Below are 12,958 nucleotides of genomic sequence, written 5' to 3'. Positions count from 1 at the left end.
ACCACTTGCAAATCTCATATTTTCTGACGGAGTCTTACCCAGTACAGAATCCCAGAGTTGCCAGATTTATATCGGTGAGGGGTCGCTATCTTAACCAACCAATCAAGTGAACTTTACTAACCAAGCCAACTAACGTTTTCACAACTGTCGGTAAAAGCTAAGTTAACTGTTTCCGGAAGTACATCGAGGCTGGAGTAGAAATCAACTATTTTTCCATACAAATATCCCTCAACAAACCTTGAAGAGAGCAAAAATGTGACTGCCAGCAAGATAAAGTGAGTTGTAATATAAGAGGTTAGCGAAGAAAACAGTTATAAAAGTTCATTGAGACTAAAAAGCTGAAATAATTAAAACTTGCGTACCCATAATTATATGCATTTTTCAAATAAATAGTGAGCCCTCGTGCATTTGGAAGATTTATAATTTTTGCAAATGGCGTTGGAAGTCTGTCATGTTTGACAATTAAGAACTAAACAGCAGGTATACAAATAGGCAACCAATGGAGCGCGTAAAGATACAAATAAAGACTTCCATGACTTAAGGGGGCAGCTCCTCCAACATTTTCATATTTTCCATTTTTTTTTTGTTTGGCCTTAAAAATTCATTTACAATCTAAAGAATATATTTTCAATAGTGAGTGAGAAGGAAAACTTTAATCGCGTTTTTCTCGTAATACGTTTTTTTCGCACTGTCTAATATAACTCAAAAAAGAATCAAGATATCAGCTTAAAATTTTACAGAAATATTTTTTAATTATTACTAAGAATATTGTTTATAAAATAAGTTATTTTTTTTTCTTTTTCACTTCAAATTTTCTTTTGTTTTGATAAAAATAAGTAAATGCAAAGCGGAATAACTTATTTTAATAAACAATTTTTGTCTGGTTGATTTCAGTTTATTGCAAGAGGCTCTACATTTCACGGCGCAAATTAAAGGAGCCACGTTTGAACAGCTGTAGCGTCGCCATTTTTTTTTTATTTCAAAAATTTTTTTTGTATATTCACTTAAGCATGAATATTAACCCCTTGCCGTGTCACTTAGCTCGACGAAACTCGGCCCAAGTTTTACGCGTCAACGTGTGGTAAACAGATCAGACTGATGCGCGAGATGATGTAACAGCAATTATGAGACTCGTGACTAACTCTGATGGTTTCTATCTACAGATAGAAACTAACATTCAATCACGACCCAGGCTCGTGATCCGACTACCTGTACACGACCTCGGCTTGGGATATTTACGTTTGGCCCGACGGTCTATTCACCAGCCTGGCTCGTCATATTTATGTTTGGGCTAAAATTTTCATCACAAGTCAAACTCGTTGAAACACGGCAAGGGACTAATAATGTAATTTATTTTAAAATAATAAATACTCTCAGTTTTTCGCAAAAAATGATTGAAAAACTCGTTGACTGAAGGAGCTGCCATTTTTATTAAAAAATGTATTCAAAAACAAAATTCAATGATTAATTTTCCGCCACGCTGTAGTAAAACCGCTCGTTTCGCCTATTTATTCCGATAAAAACTAAACCTTTAATGCCACGTATGTAAATTTTGAATATGCTTCAAAGATCTCTGCAGTTGAAATTTTTTTTCTTTCGATAAACTTATGAGAAGCAAATAAATGTACAAAATATTATAGGGTAAACTTTCCAATGGAAACATAAGATAGCGCCTGACCACAATAGAAGCGTTCAAGGCTTGAGGTTTAAATAGCAGCCCTTATGCAAGGCGCGTTTGTTGTTGGTTAGGGGTAGTCTCAGTTATTTTCAATATTTTTTTTTTGCTAGTCAATTGCTTTATTTTACAAAAATAAAAAATGGCATTAATACATCATGCTTCGCCTTAACTTTAGCAAAATTTCAAAACAAAAAATTAATAATTGTAAAAGTTATCGCTGTTTGTGTGGAGCCCGTTGCTCCAGAAGTCCCTTGCGTTGATCATCACAAGTCCTTGGAGATTCATCTAAAATCAATCGGACAAGAGATAATCTTGTGTCTGGTCGAAGCTTTCTTTCAAAATTAACTATATGGCGGACTCCTAAAATATATTTCAGATTTTCATGAAAAAGAGCGACAATTAATTGTTGAAAATAAATCGAAATTTTTGAAAAAAAAACTTCGACCTGGCACGAATTTTTTATGTTTTTCAAAAGCAGTTTAAATTTTATTGAAATCTACCAAGCGGTTTCCAAGTTACATTGATTACCAGTTCAAAAAACATAGTGTTGGGAAAACGCTTTTAAAATTTAGTTACTCGCTCTCGAATGCTCCGGAGCGCCGAGCGCCTTTTTTTCATTGTTGAATAACTCGAAAAGTATTTGTCGGACTCACTTCAAATTTTCAAACCATATTTTTAGGAAAATGCAAAAACAAAAATCCAGTTTCTTGAAAATTCTGACAACCTCTAACCTCTTATCTACCCTATTATCTCACCTCGTTTGAAATTTCTTTATTTTTAAAATTCACCAAGGCGACCTCTTTAGAAGTAGGGCGAGTTACATTTGCTGCTGGGTATTTTTGGAACGCGAAATAGCTGTCAGTGCCAAAATAATACGTAATTTATAGAAAACAAAACAAAAAATGATTCCAAAAAAGAAACAGCCAATGGCCCACGCTTTACCACATACATACATATTTCACACATACAAAAATACATATGTACATACATCCATCTGTGTGTATGCATGGACTCATACTACGTGTATACATACACACATATCTCTGTGTGTTTGTAAAGCCCATTTAAATTTTTGACATTTTTCACTAACATATTTCCCATTGACATTTTTACTTTTTTTTTTACTTACAGGAGAAACCACATAAATGCAATTTATGCTCAAAGTCATTTCCAACACCCGGCGACTTAAAATCCCACATGTACGTGCATAGTGGCTCGTGGCCTTTTAAGTGTAACATTTGCTTCCGCGGTTTCTCGAAACAGACAAACCTCAAAAATCATCTTTTTCTGCATACAGGTTGGTAATCACGCATTTACACACATTTGTATAACATACATGCACATACACATTCATACATACATACATATGTATGTATGTAGGGTACTTATGCACACATAGACAATTACAAAGTGTTTGACGAATTGTTTCAATAGCAATAAGTTGCTGTTGCGCTTAATCTACAAGTACTTATAAGTACTCAATCAGCTTAAAATTTATTTCGTATGTAAATATGTGCATATATAGTATACCATATACACACATGTGTATGTAGGTATGTACAAGCGAGCGTATGGGTATGTAGGTACATTTGTAATGTATGATACTTTTGTATACAGGTACCTGTATGCCCACACAGCTATGCCAGCACTTAAATAAGTGGCGCGTAGTCCAGTGAAATTAAAATAATTTCTACAATATTTGTTATAAATTAATTGTGCAGCTGCAAATTTGAATTTGAATATATCACTCGTTTTTGCTGGAAGAACGTTATAAACCAAAACTAAATACATTTTATTCACCTATGTTACATACATACATTAGGATAAATGGCTGCCCTTGTGAGGGGCCCACTTGGGCAAATATTGAATAATTTGTCCGTTGTGATACCATAAAGGGGGAGGGGAGGAGAAAGGAGAAAAGAAGGAACCAGACAGGAAGAATGGCATTCGGATCATAGGATGATTTACTTTGATATTAACCGCTTCAAACTACTGATGATGTATAGAAAAAGTGAGAGCCCAGATGTCTAAACCTTTGCCCGACGAGAGCAAGGCAGCTGAGATGATTCCACCTCGTCCTCCAGACAGCTTAATCTGAAAGGATTTGAAGCAATCCCAAGCCTTATCGCATGAACACCTAATGGACAATGTCCGGTATGTCCAGTAAGGATACCTTCCAAATTCGAGAGCTGTAGCTTTGTTAGCCTTAAAACTTCCTTCGAGCGCCCCCGATCTATCCGTGGCCAGAAGGATCTCGATCTAGCCTAGCACTCGCTAAATTGACGCGAGGCCCATCTTTCCAGGAACAGACCACAGGTTCTCTAGGGAACCCTAATCCTGTCATTCTGCGAGGAAACCGTCTCCAGGTTCCCCTGTCCGGTCAGCTCATCAGCCCAGCAGTTTCCTTATATGTCGCTGTGACCGGGAACGCAAATGAGTCTAATATCAAAGTATTCCGATGCAATCGAGAGGGGAATCAGGTGTTCCCCGACTAATTTCGAAAGCACAAACAACGAGCCCAAAGCCCTAAAAGCCGCTTGGCTGTCGGAGTAGATCTGTATTTATCTCCTTTACTGTAATTACAGAAGCGAGCAACCAATCCACACTGCCTTCTTAATTGCGGCTACCTCTGCTTGGAAAACACTACAGTGGTCCGAAAGCCTAAATTCGAGATTGATGGGGAGCTCCTCGCAGAGTACTCTCCCGCCAACTCTTCCGTCCAACTTCGACCCATTCGTAAACATGTTTGCTATGCGCTACCTCCAAACGTTACACATCGCCCACTCCTCCCTTGAGGAAATATGAATGGAAAAAATTCTGCTCGGACCTAGCGAGGGTGTACAATGATCCAGCGCCATGGGGATGAACTCAACGTTTATAAGAATACCAGATAATACATACATACATAAATATGCAGAAATTACCACCAGCTCTTCTTCTATCAATTAAATGAAAAATGTTTATAATTATTTATTTATTTTTTTTTTTTTTGAGTTATGAAGTTCTTCCAGTAAACGAGCTACTTACATACAGTTTGTCTCCCAAATCTTTTCATATGAAAATATTTGACATGGAAAAATGTTTGAAGTGGATTTCTAGGACATTTATTTATTTATTTTTATAACAAAACAAAATTGATCTAATTTTCGTCCATTTATGAAAAACTTGTTTAATGGTTTAGAAAAAAAGCAGTTAAATAAAGAAGTTATACGACACTGTCTCAAAATTCTTTTCACATATCAACAAAATAAAAACTCAAATAAATTTACATGAATATTTTTATGTTAATATCGGCTTGGGGATAAAGAAATCCAGTATTTTTGCACAAAGGGTTTAAAACTGTTTTATAGACGATCTATAGATCCTGCGCGATGCTACGACTGACTACTAACCTGCCAATCAACTTCGATTATTTCTGTGATTTTATCAACATTTTTGACCTTCTTTTTACCATCAAAAATGCCTGAACGGAATCGACGAAACCAAAATTTCCCATAATTAGCTGTTACAGCATCGGCACTATAAACACCATTCAGCGGCCTGGGTTGCAATTTCGCCTTTATCAAATAAAAACTGTAAAATATATCGAATCTTCTCTTTGTTGACTTCCATTGTCAACACCCTGTAACTCACAATTGAATGGAACAAACGAAAAACCGCAAAGGAATTTTTTTAGTGTGAAATGTCATCTTGACAACGAGCATATATGTATAGGGTTGTTCAATAGGTGCGCTTCAACTTTTTTCCGATAGGGAGGGCGAACGACGCAATATTTTTTATTTTTCGCTTGTCATTTGTAAACTTCATTAGTATACATACATTTCATCATGGAACGCTACACTCTTGAGCAACGATTGCAAATCGTGCAAATTTTTTATGAAAATAATCGTTCTGTTGCTGCTACTTTAAGAGCATTACGGCCATTTTACGGTCCATTTAACAAGCCGTCCCGTTTTGGGGTTATGTGAAGTCATTGGTCTACAGTAACAAGCCGGCGACGATTTGTGAGCTCAGAGCCAATATTGAACGCGAAATTGCTGGAATTTCGGCCGATTTATGCAAAAGAGTGGTCGAAAATTGGGTTCAACGATTGGACTTCGTAAAACGTGCACGCGGTGGTCATGCAAAAGAAGTCGAATTTCATACTTAAATGTATATGTTCAAACTCGATAATAAAAAAAAAAATTAGTTAAAAAAGTCAAACCGTTTGTGTTTTATTCAAAAAAGTTCAAAAGTTGAAGCGCTCTTACAGAAAAACCTTATACTTTGAATTATTTGATCGATGCTTTACGAGTTGTCGATCACTACAGCCATCTTCCTATCTGTTCGATTGTAACTTTCTGGGTATTGATGAAATTTGTTTTTTTTTTAGGTCATATTCCTGTAGAATCTTTTTCCATTGCCCTTTGATGCAATAGTTTAAGGCTGCACTGCGGTTTTTTGCCAATTTATTTCACTATTGACTTTTCACCCCTTTCCTTGGGGTGGATTCTTTTTGTCTGCCACTGAGGTGTTTTAACTAAAGGGTGATCAATTTATAGGTACGGACTTAAATTGAAATAAAACAAAGAAAATTTAAATTGATTGGGCAATTTTTATTATTTTATGGCCTTTTTTTTAAAGATAAACTTTTTCAAATGTTGGCCGCAACTGCGCCGCGTTTCGGTCATCCGTAAACACCAATTTTGAATGACTCGCTAGAGGGCATCGGTCGGTATCTCGTGAATAACTTTAGTAATGCGCGCTGTCAATGCGTCAATCGAAGCTGGATTATCCACAACGTATTTAGACTTTACATACCCGCACAAATAAAAGTCCAAAGGTGTGATATCACACGATCTTGGTGGCTAATCCACTGGACCGAGACGAGATATAAATTGCTCACCGAAACGACGACAAAGCAAATCCATCGTTTCACGGGTTGTGTGGCAAGTAGCGTCGATCCGCGTCTTTTTGGAACCAGGCATCCGGCATCAAAAAGTCGTTTATCATGGCTCGATAGCGTTCGCCGTTCACATTCACACATTCGCGCCAGCCTCGTGTTTGAAGAAATCTGCGCCGATGATTCCTCCAGTCCATAGGCCGCACCAAACGGTTATTTTCAATGAATGTAATGGCTTTTCGTGAATGTTTCCGGGCTTCGGGTTGATCTTCAGCCCAAATACGGCAATTTTGCTTATTGACGTAGCCATTAAGCCAAAAATGGGCCTCATCGCTGAACGGTTATGTACACCATACGTTGGCCTGAGTGCGCAATGAACACTTTTCACAGAGCGTTAATTTTCGTAATACAATTTTACGATTTGTAAACGTAGCTGAGGCGTAAGGCTTTCCATCATGAAATGTCAATACATTTTGAAACAAATTTTGTATTTAGTTTGACGGTAGTCACGAGTGATCTGTCAAAAACACCCTTATTGGAAAAAGTACCTCCAAATGAAAACCTTTTATAACCGATTTTCGGTTTATACGCGATTTTTAATGCTTTACTGTCCTTGCTTTAGTAGAAAACATTTTAGCCATTTTTTTTTTTTTTTTGGTAATTTACCTTTATGGCAATTATAACACAATTTGTTATGACGTATTTTGGTTTTCATTGTTGTTTTTGCATATTGTGCACTCAAATAACTATTTTTGTTTACAGAATCGAATAGAAGGCGTTACACTTTGCTAACTTCTGCTACAAAAAAGAAGCAACAAACAAAAAACAAATTCAAAATAATGAAATTATACAAAATTGCATTGTGAAAAGAATTATGAGACAAACTGTATATGTATGTGCACAGTTAGAAAAGCTTTATTTCAGAAAAGTTTTTATAAAATATGCCTACCAAATTTGTTTTTTTTTTTTTTGTTTTCTTCTTTGTTTTTGTTTTTAGAAAAATGTACATTTAAAGTAAACTGAACTCAAATAAACCAACAAAAACATATCATAATAAATTTTTACATTGGCATTACAGGCAATAAGCCCCATGGTTGTGAATTGTGCAACAAGAAGTTCGCATTAGCGTGCAATTTACGAGCTCATATGAAAACACATGAAGGTAAGTTGAACTACCACATTTTTTCATTATACCACACGGCAAACACAAGCGCACACAAAAACAAAAAATATCGCGCATACGCACACATATGCACATACCACTGCAAACTTGCAAGCTCATATAAAAATATGCATACGTGTGTGTGTCTGCGATTTATGTGATACATACAAACATGGGTATGTGTGTGTGTGTGCATGTGATTGCAGCGCACTTCTAGAGCACAGCATTAATTTCCATTCTTAACTTCAGGTGATCCACAAGATGAATGTGTTCGCTGCGGCAAGGTGTACGTTACACTAATGCAGGGAGTCTGCACAAGGTGCTCCGATTCGAACAATTCAACTGACACTGACAACAAGACTGGTTTTCAATCGGGTGGCGATACAACCACAGAAGATGAAACCTCAAATGGCACAACGGAATGTAGTGACAAGTAAAAAAAGAAAAAAAAAAAACAAAAACAAAAACAACAACTGAAACGAAAAAATCTACACAAAAACCATATAAAAACAAAACCGAAAACGATAACGATAACTACATGCATTCGTACATACATACAAACATACATACATACATAAATACATAAAATACAACAAACAAATAATGACTGCTGCTGTAAATATATACATACATACATTCATAAATATACTATGCACATATTAAGTAAGCGAGCGGGACGCGAGGAGATTATCATACATACATACAAACATATGTACATATGTATGTATGAATAAGTGTACATTTACTCCGCTAAATAGTAGTTATATGTAAGCGCTAGTCTTAAGGATATTTATATTTTTTAAGTGACAATACAAAGCAAGTATAGCACAAGCCAATAAAATAGATACTGAAGATTTTTTGTCCAAGTATATCAGAATGGAAGTGTTTGATGTTAAACCGCATCCTCGACGTCATCGTGGTTGTCGCGCAGTGGCCGTCGCAATTGTCGGCAAATTTGGTTTGTATATTTTGCAAGATTTTTGTGTTTTATTTTTTTCTTTCTCGCACTCAGCTTCAGTCAATACAATGGAAGGTATGTTTGTACAGCTACAGACAGCTAAATGGATACGCTACTGCTCGCGGGCGACTTTGAAAGTAGTGAAGGCTATCAACTCGTCTGCAATTTTGTTTAGAATTTTTATACCAGCGGTATTATAATTTTGTTCACATAACGGTTTTTTTGTGGCAGCATAAAGAAATCGAGATACTGATCCGATTCACTTGATTACAGGCGATAATTTTTGTGCGGAAAATGGTTATTAAAGCAACCGTATTTGATCTAGTAGCACAAGGGTTTCTGATAATTCAAGCGAAGACTGTACTTTACCTGAAAATAAACATGAATCAAAATACTATTCAATCTAACGGTATTTCGCAGCAGTAAATCTTAAGCAGCTGTATTGGTTCACTTGAATAGAAGCTCTCAGTTAGCCAAAATTATTTACGCATTAAATCTATGAAAATGGATCGTTTTTTAAGCCTTAATTTTATTTGGTCGAAAATTTTTTAATTCTAATAAAATAGGAAAGCAAAAAGATTTAACAGATCGCGAAAAAGAACAAATTGATATCTTGACCTCAGAGAGACTTTCACGTGGCCAAATTGCCAAAAAAATTGACCGAAGTCCAAATGTTGTGGATCTTCATTCGAAACAAGGTGCCTCCTATGGTAAGAACGACGAAGGCAGAACTGCGATGGCTTTAACTCCAAAGGAAACCCACAAAATCCGCCCTGCCTGCAAAAATTAAAGAAATGGGGAAATGTTGCAGCCAGCAAATCCGTCGTTTGAAAGGCTATTCTAAAAGCGTCAGATCTGAAGCATAAAAAATTATAAACAAAACACCTTTGAATGAATTCCACAAAGAACGCCTCGTCTCGTTTTTCTTAATTTTGGTATTATTTTTGGGATTATTGTGAAAGAAAATTAAAAGAGGAGATGAAATAATAATAATATCGATCTGTAAACATTTTATACCACATTAATGGGAAAGTGCATTCTTCTATTGGGAATTCAATAGCAAATTTCAAAGCTTTGACGGCACTGGTATATATATATTAAATACAAATAAATAAATATATAGATGCCTCATTTTATTGGCTATAGAACAAATTGAGGTGGTAGCAATAAACAAATTTTTGCTTTATAATTAAAGGAACCGTATAACAGTATAACGGTAATTTGATAAACTTTCAAAAATTGTTTTTTCATTAACTAATTAAGAGCAATGGCACAACAATTTTACCAAAAAATATTAAAAAAAAAAATAGAAAACAAATTTTGGAAAATACTTTTAGTACCGACCACTAATATAATATATACTTATATTTGGTCCATAGTTTACTGTGACCTCAGATGTGGTCTATTGTGCTTGACCATGAGCCTGTAATTGAAGGCTTCTAATGAATTTTAACACTTCCACAAGATTTTAGTTCCATGTCACTAATGCTTTTAGAATCACAACGCCTAGGTGCACCATTCTTCAGTTGCGAGGGCTACACATAAGCAGAGATGTTCTGGCATTTCAACGTCTAACTCGCAAAAACTTCTGACGCTTGTTTCTGCTCATTCTAGTTTCCTGAAATGAGTATACAGTGAGAGTTTCTAAGTCGTATCTATCCAGATTTAGGACTCTACTTGCGGCTGTTCCAGAAAGAAGATAAACTGATTTGTCTGCATCTGTGTCACATGAAGCTCTTGGCTTTACCGTTGGTAATAAGTTCCTTTGTGTGGGCCTTGGTAAGCTATGGAATTTTAATGGAGCGACTAATTTCACTAGACACTTCGCCTAGGCCTTCATTTCCTGGTACCCAGCCCAGCAAGATGGTATTTCTTGTTCCTAGGTTTTTGAGCATAGTGAAGCATTCTTCAAGAGTTTGAATGTTATTATGTGAGACTGAATTAAATAAAAAGGCACCTGGCTGCCTGACACAATGCAGATGCACTATGAAGACATTCACTGCAACAAATTTCTATGAATATCCGCTTTATGCCGCCCATTGGTATTGGCCCAAAGACACCCGCACCAGCCGTACAATGCCAAGTTTCGACCGAAACAAATAATGTTGTCACTGCATTTTATTCGATTCGAACAACAGTCCCAAAGATTTAATAAGAAGTTGGTTTTCGTTGGCCCAAGTTGTCGTTGAAGCATTCAAGAACTCTATTCTATTGCTGTCTTAAGAAGAATATAAAAACTTCTGTGGCAAATGAGTAAAGGCACTGTGTAACAGCTCCATAGAGCTGCTTACATTTGGTATGAGCTGAATATTTCAATGGATATTGAAACGCATCCAGGACTATAGATACCGGAGGGATTAACCGGTGAAAAAAACCCATATTTCAAAGTTTTATTAGTTATGTTAAGGATGCTGTGCTTCTAGTATATTTCCAGGTGCGTTCAGTTTATAGATAAATATTATTTTTAACAGTGATAAAGGACCTTAAACTATTTACTAGTGACCACAAAGATATTTCTATAGTCATATATTTACTTGTCATGTGCCCTCCGTAAATGTTAACGTAGAAGTAAGTATGTAAAAAAGTATGTATAGGTTAGGTTAGGTTTGGCAGCCGCATCGCACATAGACACAACGATGCCACTTAGACCACGGAATGGGTCCGTTGTGAACCGCGGGGGCTGAGCTACATTTCCCTCTCCATATTAAACCATCCTGAGCTTTTGACAAAGCGTAAAAGGTTGTTGATACCTAAAATGTATAGATTATCTATATTCGTTAAGAAGTAGGATTTTAAAAATCGGTTCCTGCTTCTGGCTAGAGCTGGGCATGTGCAAAAAAGATATTTGTTTCCAACTCCTCCTTATTTCTGCAGCTACGACAGAAATCATGCGTGTAAACGCCTAATCTCCCTGCATGATTTCCTATGAGAAAATGTCCTGTAAGGGCCCCTACTAAGGTCCTGATTTGAAGTCTACTCAGTTTTATAATACTCTTGGACAGACGTAAATTTAGCCTTGGCCATGTTTGCCTAGCAATTTCGCAGGTGTTAACGCTCCATCTTTGATTTGCAGAACGGATTAGTGCGTCCTTAATGAGAAGTTTACAAGTTTCGACAGGTATCTCCATAAAATTATTTATGTCTGGCAAACAGGTACCTTCTCTTGCAAGTTGGTCTGCCCTACAGTTCCCTGGTATATTTCTGTGGCCTGGAACCCAGCATAAGATTATACGACATTGATTGGCCATCTCGTTTAGATATTGGCGACAACGTAAGACACTCCTTGATGTTGTTTGGAATGCATCCAGGGCTCGTAGGGCAGCTTGGCTGTCCGATACAATGCAGATATACGTTGATGATATTCGGTTTATCTTTAACCATTTTAAGGCTTCATGAATAGCGTTTATTTCCGCTTGAAAAACACTACAGTGATCCGGTAGTTTAAAGGATTCACTAATAGAAAACTCTTCGCAAAATAACCCTGATTATACACCGGTGTCCATTTTAGATCCGTCCGTATAGATCTTGACGGGTGTGTTGGGTGTTGGATCTTGTATATCTTTGTATAGTTAAATTGGAGAAAAATTTACAAAATTTTAGTATAAAAATAGGTGGTGTAAGCATTTCGTTTATATTGGTAATTTGGTATATCGAGAGAGTAGCCATGAAGTCAGTGATCGTTTTACTACTCGCAGTTGCAGCAGGTACGTGATTTAACGCCCAATATGAAACACAAACTGTCCTGTAGCTGATTCCAGTGAAAGCTTGGTGACATTCGGTCAAGGTGGATTCGGTTCAATGGAAGCGAAGTTATTGCGTCTAAAGTGTCAGTATGTTTGTGTCATCGCTACAAAAATGAGTTTCAAACAAAGAGCTAATATCAAATTTTGTTTTACAATAAAATCGGTAAAACGTTCACCGAAACATTTGAATTGATGAAAAAAGTTTATGGCGAAGAGCCAGAGTTCATGAGTGGTTTACAAGTTTCAGAGATAGTTGTGAGGACATAAATGACAATGAACATACGGGCCGCCCAAAATCAGTAATCTCCGAACACTCTATCTAAATTGGATGAAATGAAATGGAAGTCGGTTTTCCCATGGCAATTGCCTTCTTGAATTGTGGTCCGACAACTCCTGCTCCAGCACTGCCGTTATAAAATTTAATGTTTTGAAAGTGCAAATCTCATTTTTTGCTCCCTCTGAGGTTATGCAAAAATTTTGGATTATCTTCTCTCAACTCTTCTTAACATTGAAAACCTTTTTATCAATTTAAAAA

The 12,958-nt window shown here is 36.5% G+C and overlaps 2 protein-coding genes across 2 annotated transcripts in view; both read left to right on the top strand.

Moving 5' to 3' along the window:
• LOC129247779 (zinc finger protein 235-like) overlaps positions 1-8,550 on the top strand; it is a 32,121-nt gene extending 23,571 nt beyond the window's left edge. Inside the window, exons 5-7 of the mRNA XM_054887079.1 lie at positions 2,810-2,975; positions 7,639-7,722; positions 7,972-8,550. Of these exons, the coding sequence (XP_054743054.1) occupies positions 2,810-2,975; positions 7,639-7,722; positions 7,972-8,159 (438 nt within the window). The 3' untranslated portion in view covers positions 8,160-8,550. The remainder of the gene's footprint in view (positions 1-2,809; positions 2,976-7,638; positions 7,723-7,971) is intronic.
• A 3,760-nt stretch (positions 8,551-12,310) lies between these two features.
• LOC129247155 (pancreatic lipase-related protein 2-like) overlaps positions 12,311-12,958 on the top strand; it is a 73,441-nt gene continuing 72,793 nt past the window's right edge. Inside the window, exon 1 of the mRNA XM_054886119.1 lies at positions 12,311-12,384. Within this exon, the coding sequence (XP_054742094.1) occupies positions 12,345-12,384 (40 nt within the window). The 5' untranslated portion in view covers positions 12,311-12,344. The remainder of the gene's footprint in view (positions 12,385-12,958) is intronic.

This window comes from Anastrepha obliqua, chromosome 5, assembly GCF_027943255.1.
Source record: "Anastrepha obliqua isolate idAnaObli1 chromosome 5, idAnaObli1_1.0, whole genome shotgun sequence".
Lineage (NCBI taxonomy): Eukaryota > Metazoa > Arthropoda > Insecta > Diptera > Tephritidae > Anastrepha > Anastrepha obliqua.
Note: the sequence above shows the minus strand (reverse complement) of the source record. Positions and strands in the feature narration are given on the sequence as shown.